This window comes from Nyctereutes procyonoides, unplaced genomic scaffold (assembly GCF_905146905.1).
Source record: "Nyctereutes procyonoides isolate TBG_1078 unplaced genomic scaffold, NYPRO_anot_genome, whole genome shotgun sequence".
NCBI classification, from domain to species: Eukaryota; Metazoa; Chordata; class Mammalia; order Carnivora; family Canidae; genus Nyctereutes; species Nyctereutes procyonoides.
Window position 1 is genome coordinate 63,289,654 of NW_026575125.1, and position 25,630 is coordinate 63,315,283.

Below are 25,630 nucleotides of genomic sequence, written 5' to 3' on the forward strand. Positions count from 1 at the left end.
AACTTTACTCTTAGCTTTGGTACTTCCTGTGCTCTAGAACTAAATATTTGGCATAAGTATATAATTTATCTAAAAGTAGTAAAATATACTGATATATGTAATTACCACCAAGTTCATAAATAATTCAGAATCACAGTATTCATAACAGGGATGCCTGGGTGGCTCAACAGTTCAGTGTCTGTTTTTGGTTCAGGGTGTGATCCCAGGGTTTCAGGATCAAGTCCTGCATTGTGCTTTCTATGAGGAGCCTGCTTCTCCCTCTGCCTATATCTCTGCCTTTCTCTCTCTCTGTCTCTCATGAATAAATAAATAAAATCTTTGAAAAAAAACAATATTCATAACATATTTATAATGTTCCTATTATGTCAAGTGTATTTAAATTACACTAAATGCCTTCTTTAAAAAGTCAGACCTAAGTATATAAGCATATTATAATTCTTCAAATTCTATTCTTTATAATAGACTGCTAAACCTTTTTCTAGAGCCATAAATTTTTATTCCTAAATAAATGTGCTACTCATTATTAAAACAGTACTTATATTATTTGTAAATTACCAACATTAACATAATCCAATTATTACATTTTTTAGTATTTATCTTTTTCTGGAAGGCTGCTGTGTATGTTTCCATAGTTTAGTATTCTGTTACTATTTATATTTTTTATAACGCTCAGTCTTACTTAATCTCTATCACCAGGAGAGCCAGAATTCAAATACTTAATGCATGGAATATAAAATACCAAAATAAAAATATATACTTTATTTTTAAATGTTTTATTTCAAATTGAAAATCCTTTTAATTATAAATCTGAATAGTGCCTCATCAAACACCTTACTTTGTTTTCACTTTCTATAAATAGCTAACATTTTAAATTGTTGGTAGCATTTTACTCAAGGCTATTTTTACCTGTCCATTTCTTTCCAGATAAAAGTAGATAGATGAAATTCAAATTATGATGTATATTATTTTAAATATATAAGCTTCTTACCCAGCCAGCATTGTATAAAAAATGACACCCAGGCTCCAAATATCACAAGCAGCATCATAGCCCTGTTGCATGAGAACCTGAGAAAGAAATATTCATTATCTGATATTATTCAGTAGAAACTCCGTTTTCTCAACCAAAAGATAGTTGTTGTATTTCCAATAATCTCACAAATATTGACAATGTAAAAGCTTAGATCATTTAAATCTTTTCAATAAAAATAAATAAATAAATAAATCTTTTCAATAATAGATTACTGTAATGTTAAAGCAAAGTCTTTTGCAATTAGCAAGCACTGAGTAAATGGCTATTAATAGGGTGACTGAGTCAGATGGGTCATTAAAAAAAAACAACTTTGAAGATTGAAGATATGATCTCTGACTCCAATAAGTTTTCACTCCGTCTCTTAGAAAAACCAGACACACATCAAAATTTAAGATTAATATTGTACTACACAGAATACTGTCTTTTCATCTTGACGGTGACTCTATAAGTTAGATATTATTTCTAATTTTGAAGATGAGGAAGCTAAGGTAAATGTAAGTTACCCAATATCACAAAATTAGTAAGTAGTATAGTAGGTATTCTTACTCTAGAGCTTGTGCTTTTAATATCTATGACAACTACTTCCTTAACATGCAAAAGATGGTAAGGCAATATATACTTTAATGAAAGCAAGATGAACTTATATTTTACATCCAAGCCTTATATATTTTGGAAAGAGTAGTATATTTCTGGATGACAAAAACCTATTTGATACATTCTGAAGGTTTCATTAATTTTTCATGTAGTAATTGATGTAGCTGTTTCATGTCTTGGAGCTAGTGATGATAATATCAAATAATATGTTTATCACATATTCATGTGAGTTTCCTCATGAAGTTAATAGAGTTTGTTGAAAAATTAATTGCAAGAACAAATACTGTATAAATGTCTATACTACTTAAAGCAATCTACACACTTAATGCAATCCCTTAATGCAATCAAGCAAAACACCACCAGCATTTTTCATAAAGCTAGAACAAACCATCCTAAAATTTATATAGAACCCTAAAAGATCCCAAATAGCCAAAGCCATCATAAAAATAAAAGCAAAGCTGGAGGCATCATAGTTCCAGACATCAAGCGATATTACAAGGCTGTAGTGATGAATATAGTACTGGCAAAAAAAAAAAAAGACACATAGTTCAATAGAACAGAATAGGAAACCCAGAAATGAACCCACAACTCAATGGTCAATTAATCTCTGACAAAGCAGGAAAGAATATTCAATGAAAAAAGAGTGTCTTTAACAAATTGTTTTGGGATAACAGGACAGCAACATTCAAGAGAATGAAACTGGATCACTTTCTAATACCATACACAATGATACACAAAATGGATTAAAGACCAAAAAATGGATTAAAGATTTATTTTTTTAATAATTTTTTAAATTTCTATTTATTTATGATAGTCACAGAGAGAGAGAGAGAGGCAGAGACACAGGCAGACGGAGAAGCAGGCTCCATGCACCGGGAGCCCGATGTGGGATTCGATCCCGGGTCTCCAGGATCGCGCCCTGGGCCAAAGGCAGGCGCCAAACCGCTGTGCCACCCAGGGATCCCTGGATTAAAGATTTAAATGTGAGACAGAAAACCATAAAAATCCTAAAAGACAACTGAGGCAGTAACCTCTTTGATACTGGCCAAAACAACTTCTCTCTAGATATGTCTCCTGAAGCAAGGGAAACAAAAGCAAAAATAAACTGTAGGGACTACATAAAAAAGCCCCTAAACAAACAAAAACCAAACCAAAACAAAAACTTCTGCACAGCCAAGGAAACAATCAACAAAACTAAAAGGCAACCTATGGAATGGGAGAAGATATTCACAAATGACATATCAGATAAGGGGGTCCCATCCAAAATATATAAAGAACTGAAGAATCTCAACACCCCAAAAACAAAAAATCCAGTTAAGAAATAGGCAGAAAACATGAATAGATATTTTTCTAAACAAGACATACAGATGGATAACAGATGCATGAGAAGATGCTCAGCATCACTGATCATCAAGAAAATATATATAAAAACTGCAATATCACCTCATACCTGTCAGAATGGCTAAAATCAACAACACAGAAAATAACAGGTGTTGATGTAGATGTGGAGAAAGCAGCCTCCTGCACTGTTGGTGGGAGTGCAACTGCACTGTTGATGGGAATGCAACTGAGTGCAGCCACTCTGGAAACAGTATGGAGTTCCTCAGAAAGTTAAAAATGGAACTACACTATGATCCAGCAATTGCACTGGTATTTACACAAAGGATACAAAAATACTAATTCAAAGGAATACATGCACCCTGATCTTTACAGTAGCATTATCAACAGCCAAATTATGGAAACATTCCAAGTTCTCATCAACTGATGAATGGATAAAGAAGTTATGGTATATAGACACAATGGAATATTACTCAGCTATAAAAAGAATGAAATCTTGCCATTTGCAATGACATGGCTAGAACTGGAGAGTATTATGTTAAGCAAAATAAGTCAGTCACAGAAAGATGAATAACATGTGATTTCACTCATATGTGAAATTTGAGAAACAAAACAAAGGAGCAAAATGTGAAAAAGGAGACAAAGAGGCACAATAAGCAACAGACTCAAGTATAGAGAATAAACTGATGGTTACTAGAGGGGAGATGAGTGGCAGAATGGGTTAAATAGTTGATGGGGATTAAGGAGTGTACTTTTTTAATAATAAATTTATTTTCTATTGGTGTTCAATTTACCAACATACAGAATAACACCCAGTGCTCATCCCATCAAGTGCCCCCCGCAGTGCCTACCACCCATTCACCCCCACCCCCGCCCTCCTCCCCCTCCACCACCCCTAGTTCATTTCCCAGAGTTAGGAGTCTTTATGTTCTGTCTCCCTTTCTGATATTTCCTACCCATTTCTTCTCCCTTTCCTTCTATTTCCTTTCAATATTATTTATATTCTAAGGAGTGTACTTTTGATGAGCACTGGGTGCTCAAAGTATTCTGAAAATACAAAAGTTATATGGATATACTGAATCACTATATTGTACACCTGAAATTAATATTACACTGTATGTTAAATAACTGGAATTTATTTATTTTTTAAATAACTGGAATTTAAATAAAAACTTAAAACTTAAAAATAAACCCACTGCTAAAGGTTTTAGGCATAAAAAGAATGAAAATATTATAATACATTAACAGTAGGAATTACATAACAAGCAGCATGGACATTTCATTTATAAAAGGCTAAAAATATTAATGTTTGGCTTTAACAATTACTAGACGTGAATAATGAGTACCTAATTGACATAAAATTCAAGATATAATTTTCCTAGTTGAAGTGTACAATAAGAACAAACGAGTACAAACCTGAAAAGCTAATATCAAAATACCTATATAACTGGCTTATGTAAATAATGGTAGGGACCACAAAGGCTCTAATAAATAATGAGGTATAGCTCAACAATTCACATCACATAAATTCCACCCAATTTATTTTAGGTTCCTTTAAGTCAGGATCATTTTTAGACTTCAGGAGACAAAAATTATTAGTAGATAAATATCATGTGTTTGCTTTTATAAAGAATAAAGTATTTCTGGAGATATATTAATTTTTGCAACACGGGTATAAGAAAAGGACATTCATGAAGTAAACCTTAGGAGGTTGATCAAATTGATGCATATCAAAAAGTGAACAAATATTTCTTCCTAATAAGCAAAAATTGTATTAATTAGAATATCTCTTAGCAGGGAGCCTGATTGGCTCAGTTAGTTGAGCATCCGACTCTTGGTTTCAGCTCAGGTCATTGATCTCAGGGTCATGGGATTGAGCCCCACATTGGGCTTCCACTCAGCGTAGAGTCTGCTTGTCCGTCTCCCTCTGCCCCTCCCTGTCCTCCTGTCAAATACATAAAATCTTTTTAAAAAAGAATATCTCTTAGCAAATAAGGACGCTATTTACTGCAATGAAATAATAAATTTACACCCCCATAAATGCTATTACTTATTCAAATATCTGCATGGATACTAGAATCTTTGTGATTCTAGTTTAAAAGATAATGCATTTCATATACTTTATCACAATTTTTGAAAAGGTTTGAAGCTTTAGAAACAAATCTTACCCAAAACTTCTGTATTTCATTCATAAAAATTACAGATATTAATTTATTGCTAGCAGAGGCTTTAGCACTGCTAATAAAACCTTTCAGAGTATTCTGAAATCAGAGATCCCAGGGTGGCTCAGTGGTTTAGTGCCTGCCTTCGGCCAAGGGCTTGATCCTGGAGTCCCGGGATCGAGTCCCATGTCAGGCTCTCTGCATGGAGCCTGCTTCTCCCTCTGCCTGTGTCCTTGCCTCTCTCTCTCTGTCTTTCTTTCTCTCATGAATAAATAAATAATTTAAAAAACACCAAAGTATTCTGAAAAATACAAATACTACCCAAACATATTTGAAGCACTACTTATGGAGAAGTGGTCTCCAGGTACCCACTTGAAAACCTTCACAGCTAAAGGGAGAAGGGTTAAAATGGTAGGATAGTAAGGGGATCCCATGCTTGCCTCATCTCATAAAAAGAGCTAGATAAATCTCAAATCGATTATTTTGAACATCCAAGGAATCAATGAGAGGACTGACAGAACAAATTGCACAACTACAGGGAGAAAAGAGGCCATGTCATGGATGCTGGGAAATACAGAGACGTGATTTGGGGAAGAAAAGAATCACGGGAGCTGCAGAATGGAGGGAGCCCTGGTGATAGAGAAGAGAGAGAAAGAAAGAAAGAGTGAGGAATGCACAGGGGATTGTATAAGAAGAACACTTCCTGAAAACCACTGACTGGGAAAACAAGAGGAGCTGAGATTGTACAGGGAGAGACAGTTACCCTTTATGGAGTGCATTTGGAAGAAATGGCACTGCCCTTCAGGGGATAAAAGAGTTGGCAGGTGCCATTGCACTGCCTTGCTCATTAGCATAAGAGCTAAGACACCTGCTGAGGTCAGCTAACCTAGACACCAGCATTTGCTGTTTTTACTGTAAATTCTAAGCCCCTGTATACTTGTATGACTGCCCTTCTGAGACAATCCAGCACCAGACACTCTTCTGAGGATCAGTCAAGGCCATCAGGGTCAAGGCCATGCTGGGTTCCTATCATTGGAGTCTTGAAAACCAGCTGGTATGTGGATAAAACACAGGAGCACTGTACCACCAGGTGGGCAGACAGGTCAGAGAAAGAGGGAAAGCAGGGATATGAGGGATGCCTGGGACACACAAGGAGAGACTGTTCACTCTTCTGTGAGGGTGAACTGAACAGCTATGGGTGAAAACATCCCTCTTCAGAAGACAAGAGTACTAACTGATATCATCTCCCTCCCAACCATCAGCACAGTTGGGATTCAGTGAGCAGCACAGCAATCACAGTAGAGGCATGAACTAATTACACTGAGCCCTGTCTTCCATGTGCTCTACAGGTGCTTTTTCACAAGAGCAAGTATTCCTGAGAACCAAAGTAGCAGTAGGCCCCAACCCTAGAAGATCAGTACAACACCCCCTCCCGAGTACATACCAAACTGACTGACCATAAAGTATTGCAAACCTTCAGATCTAGTGGAAATGGGATCTGCCTCTTTAAACATGCAAAATAAAGCATACTTACTTAAAACTCACCACACATTGGACAAGTTCTAAACACTCTCCATGGAAGGTAAGGTGAAACTATGCAGAGGACTGACCTGAGGAAAAGAATAGCCGAAACAATAGCAGAGTGCACACAGCATAAACCAGAAATGCTTCCTGAAGCATCAGGCCCTGAACAGTATAGGATCTCTTCTTAATATAGCCATTACTCTCAGGAGCAGGAAAAATAATAGGCTTTCCTAAGACACAGAAGACAAAATGCCAAGATGGAGGAATTCATGAGAAAATAAAGAATAAGAAAAGGTCATAGCCAAGGAACTAATTGGCGGATATATTAGTAATATGTCTGAGGCATATTTTTAAAACAAGAATCACAAAGAAACTCGGTGGGCTTGAGAGAAGCATAGAAGACATCAGGCAGTCCATTACTACAGAGATAAAAGACCTAAAATCTAGCCCAACCAATATAATAAATGCTGCATAACTGAGATGTGAAATGACTAGATATAAAGGCCACAAGCAGGAAATAAGTAGAAGAATAAATAAGGGATAAAGAGATAAAATTGTGGAAAACACTGAAGTTGAAAAGAAGGAAAGAAAAATATTGTATCAGAAATACAGAAAAAAAAAGAAATACAGACTTAGGGAACTCAGCAACTATATGAAGCATAATAACATTCATGCCATAGGCATCCCAGAAGAAGAAGAAGAGAGGGTAAAAAGGGAAAGAAGATTTATTTGAGGAAATCATAGCTGAAAACTTCCTTAATCTGGGGAAGGAAACAGACATCCAAATCCAGGAATTAAGAGAATGCTCATCAAGATCAACAAAATCAAAAAGCCAACACCAAGATATATCATAGTTAAATTGGCAAAATATAGGGATAAAGGTAAATACTACAAGGAGCAAGGCAAAAATAAAAAATAAAAAATAAAAATAAAAGGAGCAAGGCAAAAGAGGTCACTAAATTACAAAGAAAGAAAAATAAGGTTAGCAACAGATCTCACCAAAGAAATGGGGCACGATATCTACAATGTGTTGAATGGGAAAACTATGCATCCAAGAATATTTTATGGGGGCAAGATGGTGGAAGAGTAGGGCCCCCAAGTCACCTGTCCCCACCAAATTACGTAATTAACTTTCAAATCATCCTGAAAACCTACGAATTTGGTCTGAGATTTAAGGAGAGAACAGCTGGAATGCTACAGTGAGGAGAATTCACGCTTCTATCAAGGTAGGAAGACAGAAAAAAAAGAAATAAAAAAGCATCCAAGGGGGAGGAGCCCCTGCGAGGAGCCGAGCTAAGGCCTTACAGCGAGTGCCCCTAGGACAGGAAAGCCCAGTCCCAGAGAAGCAGGAGCTTTACCAATCTTCCTGGACAGAAAGGCACTCGCAAGGAGGTCGGGCAGGATCCCAGAAGGGGCAGGGATGCCCTCAGACTCCCAGGGGAAATAATAGAGGAACTGCGCCCCGGGGGAGAGTGCACCACACACCGTGGGCTGAGCTCCCTAAAGGGCTGCAGAGCGCCCAGCGGGGCCTCGAGAGCAGCTCAGGCCGTGGCTCAGGCAGGGGCTCCGTGTGGAGGGGGCTACGCGGCCCCGGGAGCACGATTCCAGCGGTGCAGGCCCCGGAGCCAAGGGCGATGGGGGACACAGCCCAAGATCGGGCGCTCCCCCCGGGAAAGGCGGAGGCTGAGAGGACACAGGGCAGCAAGGGCACTTCTACCGCTGGGCAGCCCCAAGCTGTGCAGATCCACGCCCCCATGCCCCAGAGCATGCAGGCCCCTGCAGACTGGGAGCTGTGGTAGTTACTGTGGGAGCTGACTCCAGAGCTGGAGAGCTAGCCGCCACCACTGTTGTTCCCCTTACTAGTGTCACCTTATACTTGGGAATGAGCAGGGGCCTGACAAAATAAACAGCTCCCACTGAGCCATGCACATGGCAGCGGCTGGGTAGCTCCCCCAGGTGCACACACCTGAGAATCAGCACAGCAGGCCACTCCCCCAGAACACCAGCTGGAAAGACAGGGGAAAAGCAAGTTATTGACCAAGCAGTGTTAGAAAGTTCCAGGGGAAGTCGAGGGATTCACAGTATATAGAATCAGAGGAGACTCCCCCTTGTTTTTTGTTTTCTGTTTCTTTCCCCGCCCCTTTTTATCCTCTCTTTTTCTCCTTATTCTGGTACAACTTGTTTTTGGCCACTCTGCACTGAGCAAAATGACTAGAAGGAAAAACTCACCATAAAAGAAAGAATCAGAAACAGTACTCTCTTCTGCAAAATTACAAAATTTGTATTACACTTCAATGTCAGAAACCCAATGCAGAACAATTATAAACCTACTTACTGGTGGCTCTAGAAAAGAGCATAAAGGATTCAAGAGACTTAATGACTGCAGAATTTAGATCTAATCAGGCAGAAATTAAAAATGAATTAAATAAGATGCAAGAGAAACTGGAGGACCTAACGACGAGGGTTAACGAGGTAGAAGAACGAATGACTGACATAGAAGACAAGTTGATGGCAAGGAAGGAAGCTGAGAAAAAAAGAGAAAAACAATTAAAACATCATGAGAATAGGTTAAGGGAAATAAATGACAGCCTCAGAAGGAAAAATCTATGTTTAATTGGGGCTCCAGAGGGCACTGAAAGAGACAGAGGTCCAGAAAGTATAGTTGAACAAATCATAGCTGATAACTTCCCCAACTTGGGAAGGGAAATGGGCATTCAGATCCAGGAGACAGAGAGATCCCCCCTAAAATAATTAAAAACCTCTCAACATGTCAATATTTCATAGTGAAACTTGCAAATTCCAAAGATAAAGAGAAGATCCATAAAACAGTAAGAGACATGAAATCCCTAAGCTTTATGGGAGAAGTACTAGGTTAACAGCAGACCTCTCCATGGAGACCTGGCAGGCCAAAAAGGGCTGGCAGGATATATTCAGGGTCCTAAATGAGAAAAACATGCAGCCAAGAATACTTTATCCAGCAAGGCTCTCATTCAGAATACAAGCAGAGATAAAGAGCTTTCAAGATAGGCAGAAACTGAAAAAATAAGTGACCACCAAACGAGCTCTGCAAGAAATATTAGGGGGAAGTCTGTAAAAGAAAGAGGAAGTCCAAGGACACAACCACAAAAAACAGGGACTCAATGGGTATCATGATGACACTAAATTCATATCTTTCAATAGTAACTCTGAATGTGAATGGGCTTAATGACCCCATCAAAAGGCGCAGGGTTTCAGACTGGATAAAAAAGCAAGACCCATCTATTTGCTGTCTACAAGAGACTCATTTTAGACGTAAGGACACTTACAGCCTAAAAATAAAAGGTTAGGGAACCATTTACCATTCAAATGGCCCTCAAAAGAAAGCAGGGGTAGCCATCCTTATATCAGATAAACTAAAGTTTATCCCAAAGACTGTAGTAAGAGATGAAGAGGGACACTATATCATACTTCAAGGATCTATCCAACAAGAGGACCTAACAATAATCAATATTTATGCCTCTATTGTGTGAGCTGCCAAGTAAATCAATCAAGTAATAACCAAAGTTAAAACACATTTAGATAAAAATACACTTATACTGAGAGACTTGAATACAGCATTTTCTATAGATGACAGATCTTCTAAGCAAAACATCGGCCAAGAAACCAGAGCTTTAAATAATACACTGGACCTGATGGATTTCACAGATATTTACAGAACTCTATATCCCAATGCAAGTGAATACACATTCTTCTCAAGTGCACATGGAACTTTCTCCAGAATAGACCACATACTGGGTCACAAAGCAGGTCTTAACCAACACCAAAAGGTTGGGATCGTCCCCTGCATATTTTCAGAATGTAATGCTTTGAAACAAGAACTCAATCACAAGAAGATATTTGGAAGGATTTCAAACACGTGGAGGTTAAGGACCATCCTGCTAAAAGGTGAAAGGGTCAACCAGGAAATTAGGGAAGAATTTAAAAAATTCATGGAAACGAATGAGAATGAAGATACAACCGTTCAAAATCCTTGGGATACAGCAAAAGCAGTCCTGAGGGGTAAATACATCGCAATACAAGCATCCATCCAAAAACTGGGAAGAACTCAAATAAAAAAGATAAAACTTGCACCTAAAGGAGCTGGAGAAAAAAAAACAGGAAATAGATCCTAAAACCAGCAGAAGAAGAGAGTCAATAAAGATTCCAGCAGAACTCAATGAAATAGAGACCAGAAGAACTGTGGAACAGATTAACAAAACCAAGAGTTTGTTCTTTGAAAGAATTAATAAGATAGATAAACCATTAGCCAGCCTTATTAAAAAGAAGAGAGAAAAGACTCAAATTAATAAAATCATGAATAAGAAAGGAGAGATCCCCAGCAATAACAAGGAAATACAAAGAATTTTAAAAATTTATTAGAAGCAGCTACATGCCAATAAATTAGGCAATCTAGAAGAAATGGACGCATTTCTGGAAAACCACAAACTACCAAAACTGGAACAGGAAGAAATAGAAAACCTGAAGAGGCCGATAACAAGGGAAGAAATTGAAGCAGTCATCCAAAACCTCCCAAGACACAAAAGTCCAGGGCCAGATGGCTTACCAGCGGAATTCTATCAAAGGTTTAAAGAAGAAACCATATTCCACTAAAGCTGTTTGGAAAGATAGAAAGAGATTGAGTCCTTCCAAACTCGTTCTATGAGGCCAGCATCACCCTAATTCCAAAACCAGACATAGCCCCATAGCCCCCACCAAAAAGGAGAATTATAGAACCATATCCCTGATGAACACAGATGCAAACATTCTCAATAAGATACTGGCCTATGGGATCCAACAATTCATTATGAAGATGATTCACCATGACCAAGTGGGATTTATCCCCGGGATGCAAGGCTGGTTCAACACTCGTAAAGCAATCTATGTGATTGATCATATCAGCAAGAGAAAAACAAGAGCCATATGAACCTCTCAATAGATGCAGAGAAAGCATTTGACAAAATACAGCATCCATTCCTGATCAAAAGTCTTCAGAGTGTAGGGATAGAAGGAACATTCCTCAGCATCTTCAAAGCCATCTAAGAAAAACCCACAGCAAATATCATTCTCAATGGGGAAACACTGGGAGCCTTTCCCCAAAGATCAGGAACAAGACATGGATATCCACTCTCACTACTGCTATTCAACATAGTACTAGAAGTGCTCACCTCAGTAATCTGGCAACAAAAAAAAATAAAAAGCATTCAAATTGGCAAAGAAGTCAAACTCTCTCTCTTCGCAGATGACATGATACTGTTCATAGAGAACCCAAAAGACTCCACCCCAAGATTGCTAGAACTCATTCAGCAATTTGGCAGTGTGGCAAGATACAAAATAAATGCCCAGAATCCAGTGACATTTCTATAGCAATGAGCCTGAAGAAAGAGAAATTAAGGAGTCAATCCCATTTACAATTGCACCCAAAAGCATAAGATACTTAGGAATAAACCTAACCAAACAGGTAAAGGATCTATACCCTAAAAACTACACACCACTTCTGAAAGAAGTTGAGGAAGACCCAAAGAGATGGAAAAATATGCTCTGCTCATGGATTGGAAGAAGTAATATCATGAAATTGTCAATGCTACCCAGGGCAATTTACATATTTAATGCAATCCCTGTCAAAATACCATGGACTTTCTTCAGATAGTAGTAGTAGTAACAAATCATCTTAAGATTTGTGTAGAATCAGAAAAGACCCTAATAGCCAGGGGAATACTGAAAAACAAAACCAGAGCTGGGGGCATCACAATGTCAGATTTCAGATTGTACTACAAAGCTATGGTCATTAAGACAGCGTGGTACTGGCACAAAAACAGACACATATGTCAATGGAACAGAATAGAGAATCCAGATTGGACCCTCAACTTTATGGTCAACTAATATTTCACAAAGCAGGAAAGACTATCCAATGGAAAAAGGATAGTCTCTTCAATAAATGGTGCTGGGAAAATTGGGCAGCCACATGCAGAAGAATGAAACTAGACCACTCTCTTGCACCATACACAAAGATAAACTCAAAATGGATGAAAGATCTAAATGTGAGACAAGATTCCATCAAAATCCTAGAGAAGAACACAGGCAACACCCTTTTTGAGCTTGGCCACAGCAAAGTCTTGCAAGATACATCCATGAAGGCTAGAGAAACAAAAGCAAAAATGAATTATTGGGACTTCATCAAGATCAAAACCTTCTGTACAGCAAAAGAAACAGTCAACAAAACTAAAAGTCAACCTACAGAATAGGAGAAGGTATTTGTAAATGACCTGTCCAATAAAGGGCTAGTATCCAAGATCTATAAAGAACTTATTAAACTCAGCAGCAAAAAACAAACAATCCAATCATGAAATGGGCCAAAGACATGATCAGAAATTTTACGTTGGAAGACATAGTCATGGACAACAAGCACATGAGAAAATGCTCTGCATCACTGGCCATCAGGGAAATACAAATCAAAACCACAATGAGATACCACCTCACACCAGTGAGAATGGGGAAAATTAACAAGACAAGAATCAAAAAATGTTGGAGAGGATGTGGAGAATGGGCAACCCTCTTTCACTTTCGGTGGGAATGTGAACTGGTGCTGTCACTCTGGAAAACTGTGTGGAGGTTCCTGAAAGAGTTAAAAATAGATCTGCCCTATGACCCAGCAATTGCAGTGCTGGGATTTACGCCAAAGATACAGATGCATTGAAACGCCAGGACACCTGCACCCCGATGTTTATAGCAGCAATGTCCACAATAGCCAAACTGTGGAAGGAGCCTCGGTCCATCGAGAGATGAATGGATAAAGAAGATGTGGTCTATGTATACAATGGAATATTACTCAGCCATTAGTAACAATAAATACCCACAATTTGCCTTGACTTGGAGGGACCTGCATGGTATTGATGCTGAGTGAAATAAGTCAATCGGAAAAGGAGAAACATTATATGGTCTCATTCATTTGGGGAATATAAAATTAGTGAAAGGGCATAAATGGAAAGGAGAGTAAATGAGTGAAAATATCAGTGAGGGTGACAAAACATGAAAGACACCTAATTCTGGGAAATGAACAAGGGGTAGTGGAAGGGTGGTGGGTGGGGGATTGGTTGACTGGGTGATGGGCAGTGAGTGGGGCACTTGGCGGGATGAGTCCTGGGTGTTATGTTATATGTTGGCAAATTGAACTCCAATGAAAAAAAAATTTAAAAAGGCCCATAGTTGACTCATTGTGGTAATAAAAAATCCTTAAAAATGTAGAATAATGTGTAGGTCCCATCTATACATGCAGATCTTCCACCAGCTGCTGACATTTTCCCCGTTCTTTTCAAAGGGAAGCCTGAACTGATTCACTAACAGATGGATTGAAGAGACAATGAAAATTTTTAAAAGTTTTCCTTCCTGGCAAACCAGGGAGAGAGAGAGTATATATATGTGTTTTGGAGAAAAAAAAAAACATCACAACCACACACAAAAAGGCTTTTGCAATTAATGAAGCTTCTCTGTGAAAACTTGCTTCAAATTCTATAGTCTAAACAAAGACTGGATGACTATAATGAAAAAATCTTACATGGAATGATAGAAACTGCTGAGTCTCTGGAACGTGTCCCTCAGTTTAAAATATCCATTTCTCTTTTTTTTATTTATTTACGATAGTCAGAGAGAGAGAGAGAGAGAGAGAGAGAGAGAGAGAGAGGCAGAGACACAGGCAGAGGGAGAAGCAGGCTCCATGCACCGGGAGCCTGACGTGGGATTCAATCCCGGGTCTCCAGGATCACGCCCTGGGCCAAAGGCAGGCGCCAAACCGCTGCGCCACCCAGGGATCCCCTATTTCTCTTTTTTAAAATATTTGTGTATGTGGAAAACTAATTCAAACTAATTAATGTGAGCACAAGGATACCTAATGCTAATGAATGCCTATTTTGGATCATTTTTAAATGGATGTGCAAAATGAAATGCTTTCAAACTTCTCCTCTTCAGCAAAGGATCAGTGAACAGAAAAGAACTGTTTCCAAGATCAAATCCAAAATGGGTCAAGTGAAATTTTGGAAAAGAAAGACTCTCTGCATGATAATATATCATGGAATTCCTTTCTCTGTCCTTTTCAAATGCATATAAATATTTTTAATGGCTAAATAAACCTTTAGACAGTCTCAAAACTCTGGAATATTTCCACAAGGAGGTGAGATCCTTCTCTTTGAAATGTAATCACCAAGGAAAGTAATGCTGAATCTCCTGATTTCCGGGGAGGAGATGGGCATAATTTCAGCTGTCACTTGACTCCAAATTGCAAAATCTACTTTATTTATTGAATGGATTGTGTCCATGTAGTTATATAAAAGAGTGAGATTTCTTTTTGGTCTCTTGAACAGATTGCTTATCCATGAATGTGCCTCTTCACATTTTGGTTTAATGCTTATTCAATAATAAAATTGTTTATCTTTTAAAAAATAAAAAATAAAATTTATTTTAGAGGGAGAGAGAAATGGGCAAGGCAGAAGAGGGAGAGAGAGTCTTAAGCAGACTCTGTGTTGAGCGGGATCCTGACATGGGGCTCTATGCCACAACCCTGAGAGCATGACCCCAGCTAAAGCCGAGAGTTGATCACCCAACCTACTATGCCAACCAAGTGCCCCCCAATTCAGTTTTTGTCAAATATACTTTCACTGCTGTGGGGATTGCTACTGTTAAAGCTCCCACCCCCAGTATTAGAACTGACTGTTGGAGCTTGAAAATATGAAGCTTATACCCCTTAACCTCTCCAGACTCACCTTTCCTACTCTTCCCTGTAAGATATACATATGAATGTTATTTGCCAAGAAAAAACCCTCCACTTATAAAGATCCCTGTGAAGCTGTTTTCTCCAGGAATTATATCTTAAAGATAATCAGGGGTGGCATTGCCCTTATATGTTATGTATAATGTTAAATAACATAAATTACCTCTTGCTCAGCACAAACCAAAATACCTGAAAAATCTATCCCGGCTTTATTACTATATGAATGCTGGGTCTTGAATAAGTCATTTAAGTACTTTTAGCATCAATTTCTTCATTTAGAATATTTAATATGTTGAAGATGGGGTTATCTCTATTCTTCATCCCAGCTCTAAAAAGGTATGACTCTGATGCTATTATATAACCCTACAGAAAAGAGTAGTCTGATTATTATACATTCAGGCTGTTTCCAGATGCAAGTTACTAGTCTGAATATTTACGTTAGGGGTTATCAGAATTCACTGACTTAAAGAGCTTTAGAGTTGGGAAAGGATAAGATAACTCAGCTTTTACCTATCAATTGTAACATATCCATGACATCATATATATTCAGCTAAAGGAAAATAACAGAAAGCCAATATTAAGATTTTAAAGAATACCTCAGGTGCTACAAAGTTTGCAGTGTAGCATGGAGTTAAGAGAAGTCCATTTTCTCCTCGAAGTTGTTTTGCAAACCCAAAATCACAGATTCTAATGGAGTCTGCATTGGCTGATTCATCCATATATAAGATATTACTAGGTTTAAGATCACGATGAACAACCTTAAACACAAAAGAAAAAAATAAATTTCTATAGTGAACTAAACATCTATGAAATAAAACATTTTAAGTTAAAATAACTCCAGGAGAAGGAACTTTCTAAATCATAAAATTTTAAAAATGACACTTTCTCCAACCTTGATAGCCTTGACAGCCTGAAGTGTACAGAAGAAATGATCTCTGTCCAATAAATGTCCCAGTTTCCATTCAAGCCATCAATTTTTTAAATCATTTCCACTCTCAGAATATCAAAACTTAATTCTCAGTTCCATTTCTGGAAATAATGGACTAAGACCCTACTCAACACTCTCCTCTCCACAGTAAACAGCTCTAAAACTTGAATACAATTAAAAAATCAACTACCTGAAGGTACTGGAGAATAAACAGAGGCAGAAAGACTCTGATGGGAAGTATTCACTTTGTTGAAGGAAAGAACATAGGGAGCTATAAGTACGTTTCCTATATCTGTGGCTCTTAGCCTAGGGTTAAGTGCAATTCCTATGTCACACAGAGATGGTGAAAGCACATATGGGAAAGCCCACAGTCTTTCTGGTTGGGAGGAATGGAAAAGAGATGCTAGGAAACAGTGAATGCTTGGGAGGAAGTCTGTAAGGAATAGAGCTACAACGGACCCTTGAATCACAAATGTATAGAAGAGGCTCAATGTAAATCATACAAAGACAAAAGATACAAAAACCAGAGATGCTGCTCAAAAAGGAGAGTTTTCAGGGCAAACCCTGACCTGAAAATTATCCACCAAAACAAAAGAATCATTGAAGAAAAAATAACAATACAAAAAACTTCCGTAATTTAATATTCAAATGTGCAGTATATAATCCGAAATTATCTGATATACAAAGAACTGAGAAAATGGAACAAAGTTTCAAGAAAAGAGAAAATAAATCAATCTCAACCCCATGATGAACCGCATTGGACCTAACAGACAAGGATTTTAAAATGGTTATTATTACAAGTGATGAAGGTGCTAATTAATGTCATGGTGGTAATCATATTGCAATACATAAATGTACCAAATCAACACATTATACATCTTAAACTTACATAATGTTGCATGCCAATTATATCTCAATGAAAAGGTATGATTCAAAATTCATAAAACAAATAAATATAAAATAAATATTAAAAATAAAGTGGCTATTATAACTATATTAATGAAGTAAAACACAGCCATGTTTTCAATGCATGAAACTCTCAGAAGAAGGACCCTTGGATGGCTCAGTGGTTGAGCAGCTGCCGTCAGCTCGGGTCCTGATCCCAGGTCTGGGGATCGACTCCCAAATCGGGCCCCCTACAGGGAGCCCACTTTTACTTCTGTCTATGTCTCTGCTTCCCTCTCTGTGTCTCTCATGAATAAATAAATAAAATCTTTAGGGAAAAAAGAAACTCTCAGAAGAAAAACAGAAACAATTAAAACCAAATGAAATGCTAGAAATGGAAAATATTCTGAATTTCTCTATGTGATGATTTTGCTACTAATATTATCTACTTCATGTATTCTAGACCTATCTTTGATCAGCATTTTACTACACTAAACGTTTTTAAAAGACAAGGACCAAGTCTTACTCATGCTTGAATCTGCAACACTTTTTACAATGCCTGGCATGTAGAAATGCTCAATATGTCATTGGTTTATTTAATTGATGTAAGAATCTGAAGGTTTCTAAAATAATAAACAAAAAATAGTTATTTAACTTTTCTCAAAAATCCTGATCACCCTTTATTTTATAGTGTTGATGAAGACAATCAAGGATTAAACTATAGTAGAATTATTCCTTTAGCACTATGTAGTTTATATTTCAAAATATTGAAAATATTCTCTCTTAAACCACACAATAAGTACTGGCTTATTTTTCTTAATTTTAAGAAGGGCCCCTATTGAATTTTCACTGTGCTAGTTCTGAATTGTCCATTTTTTTAACTGTTTATACTTAAGTGAGTACATATATACTATTACAACTTATTCAAATTTAAATTTTTAAATTATTTGTGACTGTTTCCTTGTATAGCTGTATATAATAAAATTGACCTTTTTTCATAACTCAATTCATTTGCTTTCTTTATGAAGATATTGGAAGCAAAATAACAGGCCTGCTCATCCACCACAAATTTTAATATATTAATATTTCAAATGTTTAGAATCCAAATTTGTTACTGTATTTTGAAGAGGGGTTGGCAAGGTCAAGATATATAGTCCTCTGGACATATTTTCAAAGAAGACATAGATGGCCAACAGGCACATGTAAAGATGTTCAGTATCACTCATCATCAAGAAAATGCAAATCAACACAATGAGGTATCACCTTAAAACTACCAGAATGGTAGTGGTGAGTCCAACATAATGTATAGAGTTGTTGAATCACTGTTGTACACATGAAAACAATGTAACATTGAATGACACCTAAACCCCCCAAAAGATATAGAGTTCTTTTACTGCCAGAAATTTATATATAAGATACAGCATAATTTGAATAATACAACATTTCCCTGGACACTTCTTTTGACTTTTTAAGTTTAAGGTTAATAATTTCAAAGTCAAGGTTAGATACAATTAAATTCAAACCATTTTTTTAAATTAATATGCTTTTAAATCAGGGAAACAGGCAGAGTGAAGAGAATGAAGTATTACCCAATTTCCAATATCTAAACTTTTAATATATTATGAGTTTTATTAGAATATTCTTTATAGAAATATATGTTACAGCATGGCTGGGAACAGCTGAGGCAGCAGCTCAGGCAGCGGCTCCACGCAGAGGGGACTACCTGGCCCTGGGAGCGAGATTCCAGCAGCACAGGCCCCGGACCACAAGGCACCAGGGACACAGCCCAGGATTCGGCGCTCCCCTTGGGACAAGTGGAGGCCGGGAGGACACACGACAGTGAGGACGCTCCTGCTGCCCCTGCTCCGGGAGCATCCAGTTCCTTGCGAACGGGGAGACTGCGGTAGTTACCGTTGGAGCTGACTCCAGAGCTGGAGAGCTGGCCACAGCCACTGTTGTTGTTCCCTGGTGTCACCTTGTGCCTGGGACTGAGTAGGGCCACCAGAGAGCAGGGGCCTCACAGGATATACAGCTAGCATTGAACTGTGCACCTGGCAGAATCATCACAGCAGGCCTCTCCCCCAATAGACCAGCTGGAAGGACAGGGAAGAGCAAGTTCTTGACGAAGCAGCACTGGACAGCTACAGGGGAAGTCAAGGGACTTACAGTATACAGAATCAGAGGCTACCTCTCTTGTTTTTTGTTTGTTTCCCCCTTTTTTTCATCCCTTTTTCCTTCTTTTTCCAGTACAACTTGTTTTTAGCCACTCTGCACCAAGCAAAATGAAGAGAAGAAAGAATTCACCCAAAACAAACAGAAACAGTACTATCTCCCACAGAATTACAGAATTTGGATCACAATTCAATGTCAGAAAGCCAGTTCAGAAGAACAATTGTAAACCTACTGGTGGCTCTGGACAAAAGCACAAAGGATTCAAGAGACTTCATGACTGCAAAACTTAGATCAAATCAGGCCGAAATTAAAAATTAATTAAATGAGATACCATCCAAACTGGAGGTCCTAATGATGAGTCTTAAAAAGGTAGAAGATCGAGTGAGTGACATAGAAGCCAGGTTGATGGCAAGGAAGGGAGCTGAGGAAAAAAAGAAAAAAAAAACAACAATTAAAAGGTCATGAGGAAAGGTTAAGGGAAGTAATGACAGCCTCAGAAGGAAAACTCTAATTGGGGTTCCAAAGGGCACCAAAAGGGACAGAGGACCAGAAAGTGTATTTGAACAAATCATAGCTAAGAACTTCCCTAACTTGGGAAGGGGAACAGGCATTCAGATCCAGGAGATAGAGAGATCCCCCCTAAAATCAATAAAAATCGCTCAACACCCTGATATTTCATAATGAAACTTGCAAATTCCAAAGAAAAAGAGAAGATCCTTAAAGCAGCAAGAGACAAGAGATCCCTAAAATTTATGGGAAGAAGTATTAGGTTAACAGCAGACCTCTCCACAGAGACCTGGCAGGCCAAAAAGGGCTGGCAGGATATATTCAAGTCCTAAATGAGAAAAACATGAAGCCAAGAATACTCTATCCAGCAAGGCTCTCATTCAAAATACAAGGAGAGATAAAGAGCTTCCAAGATAGGCAGAAACTGAAAAAATAAGTGACCACCAAACGAGCTCTGCAAGAAATATTAGGGGGAAGTCTGTAAAAGAAAGAGGAAGTCCAAGGACACAACCACAAAAACAGGGACTCAATGGGTATCATGATGACACTAAATTCATATCTTTCAATAGTAACTCTGAATGTGAATGGGCTTAATGACCCCATCAAAAGGCGCAGGGTTTCAGACTGGATAAAAAAGCAAGACCCATCTATTTGCTGTCTACAAGAGACTCATTTTAGATGTAAGGACACCTACAGCCTGAAAATAAAAGGTTGGGGAACTATTTACTATTCAAATGGTCCTCAAAAGAAAGCAGGGGTAGCCATCCTTATATCAGATAATCTAAACTTTATCCCAAAGACTGTAGTAAGAGATGAAGAGGGACACTATATCATACTTCAAGGATCTATCCAACAAGAGGACCTAACAATAATCAATATTTATGTGAGCTGCCAAGTAAATCAATCAATTAATAACCAAAGTTAGAACACACTTAGATAATAATACACTTATACTAGGAGACTTGAACACAGCGCTTTCTGCAACTGACAGATCTTCTAAGCAAAACATCGGCCAAGAAACCAGAGCTTTAAAGGATACACTGGACCAGATGGATTTCACAGATATTTATAGAACTTTATATCCCAACGGAACTGAATACACATTCTTCTCAAGTGCACATGGAACTTTCTCCAGAATAGACCACAATAGACCTGCTTCACAAAGCAGGCCTTAACTGATACCAAAAGACTGGGATTGTCTCCTGCATATTTTCAGACTGTAATGCTTTGAAACTAGAACTAAATCAAAAGAAGAAACTTGCAAGGTTTTCAAACACGTGGAGGTTAAAGACCATTTTGCTAAAAGGTGAAAGGGTCAACCAAGAAATTTGAGAAGAATTAAAAAGATTCATGAAACTAATAAGAATGAAGATACAACCGTTCAAAATATTTGGAATACAGCAAAAGCAGTCCTGAGGGGGAAATACATCACAATACAAGCATCCATCCAAAAACTGGAAAGAACTCAAATACAAAAGATAAAACTTGCACCTAAAGGAGCTAGAGAAAAAAAAAACAGCAAATAGATCCTAAAGCCAGCAGAAGAAGAACATTAATAAAGATTCGAGCAAAACAAAATGAAATAGAGACCAGGAGAACTGTGGAACAGATTAACAAAACCAGGAGTTGGTTCTTTAAAAGAATGAATAAGATAGATAAATCTTTAGCCAACCTTATTAAAAACAAAAGTGAAAAGACTCAAATTAATAAAATCACAAATGAAAAAGGAGAGATCACCATGAATACGAAGGAAATACATACGATTTTAAAAACATATTATGAGCAGCTATATGCCACTAAATTAGTGGAAATGGGTGCATTTCTGGAAAACCACAAATTTCGAAAACTGGATCTGGAAGAAATAGAAAACCTGAACAGGCCAATAACCAGGGAGGAAATTGAAGCAGTCATCCAAAACCTCCCAAGACACAAAATTCCAAGGCCAGATGGCTTCCCGGGGGAATTCTATCAAACATTTAAAGAAGAAACAATACCTATTATAATAAAGCTGTTCCAAAAGATAGAAAGAGATGGAATACTTCCAACTCATTCTATGAGGCCAGCATCACCCTAATTCCAAAACCAGACAAAGACCCCACCAGAAAGGAGAATTATAGACGAATATCGCTGATGAACACAGATGCAATAATTCTCAACAAGATACTAGCCTATGGGATCCAACAATTCATTATGAAGATGATTCACCATGACCAAGTGGGATTTATCCCCGGGATGCAAGGCTGGTTCAACACTCGTAAAGCAATCAATGTGATTCATCATATCAGCAAGAGAAAAAACAAGAACCATATGATCCTCTCAATAGATTCAGAGAAAGCATTTGACAAAATACAGCATCCATTCCTGATCAACACTCTTCAGAGTGTAGGGATAGAGGGAACATTCCTCAGCATCCAAAAAGCCATCTATGAAAAGCCCACAGCAAATATCATTCTCAATGGGGAAGCACTGGGAGCCTTTCCCCTAAGATCAGGAACAAGACAGGGATGTCCACTCTCACCACTGCTATTCAACATAATACTAGAAGTGCTCACCTCAGCAGTCAGCCAACAAAAAGAAATAAAAGATGTGCAAATTGGCAAAGATGAAGTCAAACTCTCTCTCTTCACAGATGACATGATACTCTACATAGAGAACCCAAAAGACTCCACCCCAAGATTGCTAGAACTCATACAGCAATTTGGTAGCGTGGCAGGATACAAAATCAATGCCCAGAAATCAGTGGCATTTCTATACACTAACAATGAGACTGAAGAAAGAGAAATTAAGGAGTCAATCCCATTGACAATCGCACCCCAAAGCATAAGATACCTAGGAATAAACCTAACCAAAGAGGTAAAGGATCTATACACTAAAAACTACAGAACACTTCTGAAAGAATTTGAGGAAAACACAAAGAGATGGAAAAATATTCCATGCTCATGGATTGACAGAATTAATATTGTGAGAATGTCAATGTTACCCAGGGTAATTCACCCATTTAATGCAATCCCTATAAAATACCATGGACTTTCTTCAGAGAGTTGAAACAAATCATCTTAAGATTTGTGTGGAATCAGAAAAGGCCCCGAATAGCCACGGGGATATTAAAAAAGAAAAAAGAGCTGGGGGCATCGCAGTACCAGATTTCAGGTTGTACTACAAAGCTGTGGTCATTAAGACAGTGTGGTACTGGCACAAAAAAACAGAAACATAGGTCAATGGAACAGAATAGAGAATCCAGAATGGACCCTCAATTTTATGGTCAACTAATATCCGACAAAGCAGGAAAGACTATCCCCTGGAAAAAGGACAGTCTCTTCAATAAATAGGGCTGGGAAAATTGGACATCCACATGCAGAAGAATGAAACTGTACCATTCTCTTACACCATACAAAAAGATAAACTCAAAATGGTTGAAAGATCTAATTGTGAGACAAGAATCTATCAAAATCCTAGAGGAGAACAAAGGCAACACTCTTTTTGAACTTGGCCACAGTAACTTCTTGCAAGATACATCCATGAAGGCAAGAGAAACAAAAGCAAAAATGAACTATTGGAATTTCATCAAGATCAAAAGCTTCCGCACAGCAAAAGAAACAGTCAACAAAACTCAAAGACAACCCACAGAATGGGAGAAGATATTTGCAAATGACCTATCAGATAAAGGGTTAGTATCCAAGATCTATAAACAATCCAATCATGAAATGGGCAAAGGACATGGACAGTAATTTCACAGAGGAAGCCATAGACATGGCCAACAAGCACATGAGAAAATGCTCCACATCACTGGCCATCAGGGAAATACAAATCAAAATCACAATGAGATACTACCTCACACCAGTGAGAATGGGGAAAATTAACAAGACAGGAAACAACAAATGTTGGAGAGGATGTGGAGAAAGGGGAACCCTCTTGCACTGTTGGTGGGAACGTGAACTGGTGTATTCTGGAAAACTCTGTGGATGTTCCTCAGAGAATTAAAAATAGATCTGCCCTATTACCCAGCAATTGCACTGCTGGGGATTTACCCCAAAGAGAGAGATACAGTGAAATGCTGGAATACCTGTTCCCTGATGTTTTAGCAGCAATGTCCACAATAGTCAAACTATGGAAGGAGCCTCGGTGTCCATCAAAAATGAATGGATAAAGAAGATGTGGTCTATGTATACAATGCAGTATTACTCAGCCATTAGAAATGACAAATACCCACCATTTGCTTTGACGTGGATTGAACTGGAGGGTGTTATGCTGAGTGAAATAAGTCAATTGGAAAATGACAAATATTATATCATCTCATTCATTTGGGAAATATAAAAATTAGTGAAAAGGAATAAAGGAGAAAGGAGAGAGAATGAGTGAAAATGTCAATGAGGATGACAAAACAGGAGAGACACCTAACTCTGGCAAATGAACAAGGGGTACTGGAAAGGGAGGTGGGCGGGGGGGTGAGGTGACTGGGAAGGCCCTGAAGGGGGCACTTGGTGGGATGAGCACTGGGTGTTATGCTATATGTTGGCAAATTGAACTCCAATAATAAAATTTAAAAAAATATATTTACAGGAAACAGTTCATTTATTCAAAAACTCATTTTGTGTGGCATCTGCTAGATATAATTTTATGAAGATTTATAAGTCCCAAAATTGAAGAGAGGAGAATATAACTACAACTTACTCCTTGACAATGAAGATAGTCAATTGTCTTAGTTATTACAATCAATACATCACTAGCTTCTTGTTCTGAGAACCATTTTTTTTTGAGAATACGGTCAAGTAGTTCTCCTCCTTTCATCAAATCCGTAACAACGTAAACATATCTACCATCATCATAAACCTAAAAAAAATTAATATTATTATTTATAATTATAATTATGAAATTTTGAAATTATATTTACTTTCCTTTTCTAGTGAACCTCTATTGTTATTAAAGGACATCATCCCGTTACTGTTAATATAGTATAGTCTACACTGAAGATTAAAATGGCTAAATAACTTTCTACACAGTCTTGAAACCATGTTAAATATATCATTGCATTAACTTTTGAAGTTGTACATTATGCTTCATCAACTGATATAAATGGAACAACAGATCTCTGTGTCTGTCAAATGGCATCTATCCCCTATTTGACTATATTATAGCCACTTCTCTACCAATAACCATCTTCCTTCTGGCAGTAAATACATCGTTTTTAAATATCATCCTCACAGTCCATTACCTAATATGGTGTCTTAAATATTTGTCAAATTCAAATACTATGTTACGGAGAATAAATAAGAAAAATAAGTGTACCATTTCATTCAGGGCATGTGAGATATCTGTGTATACAGATATGCGTGCACATATGTGTGTGTGTTTATAACAAAATACTGTTTACAAATTACTAATCAAAATGCATAATACTGTTTCACTCAAGGAGCAATCCACAATGCTATAGCCATTTGCTATATAATCAAGAAAGTAAAATATTTTAGAATTTGGCAGATTCCAATTCTCCTATATCTTTTATATTTAAGGTACTACAGGATAATAAATGGTGCTGGTTATAATGTTGATTAGTTGACCAGCCAGAATATATTCAAGCCATCAAGACACTGTCATTCACCAACCATCATGTTCCCTTTTAATCTTGTAAAAGAAGGGTAGGAGTACAGAATCACAGGGGAAAAAAAGAAGTGAAGTGGCAAATTTAAGAGTTTTGAGGTTTTATAGTATAA

At 37.7% G+C, this 25,630-nt stretch overlaps 1 protein-coding gene across 1 annotated transcript in view; it reads right to left on the bottom strand.

The window, feature by feature from the left end:
- Positions 1-25,630, bottom strand: part of RPS6KA6 (ribosomal protein S6 kinase A6) — a 169,877-nt gene that overhangs the window by 17,400 nt on the left and 126,847 nt on the right. The window contains exons 18-20 of the mRNA XM_055337356.1: positions 24,591-24,749; positions 16,024-16,185; positions 989-1,065 (exon numbers count right to left, since the gene is read on the bottom strand). Of these exons, the coding sequence (XP_055193331.1) occupies positions 989-1,065; positions 16,024-16,185; positions 24,591-24,749 (398 nt within the window). The remainder of the gene's footprint in view (positions 1-988; positions 1,066-16,023; positions 16,186-24,590; positions 24,750-25,630) is intronic.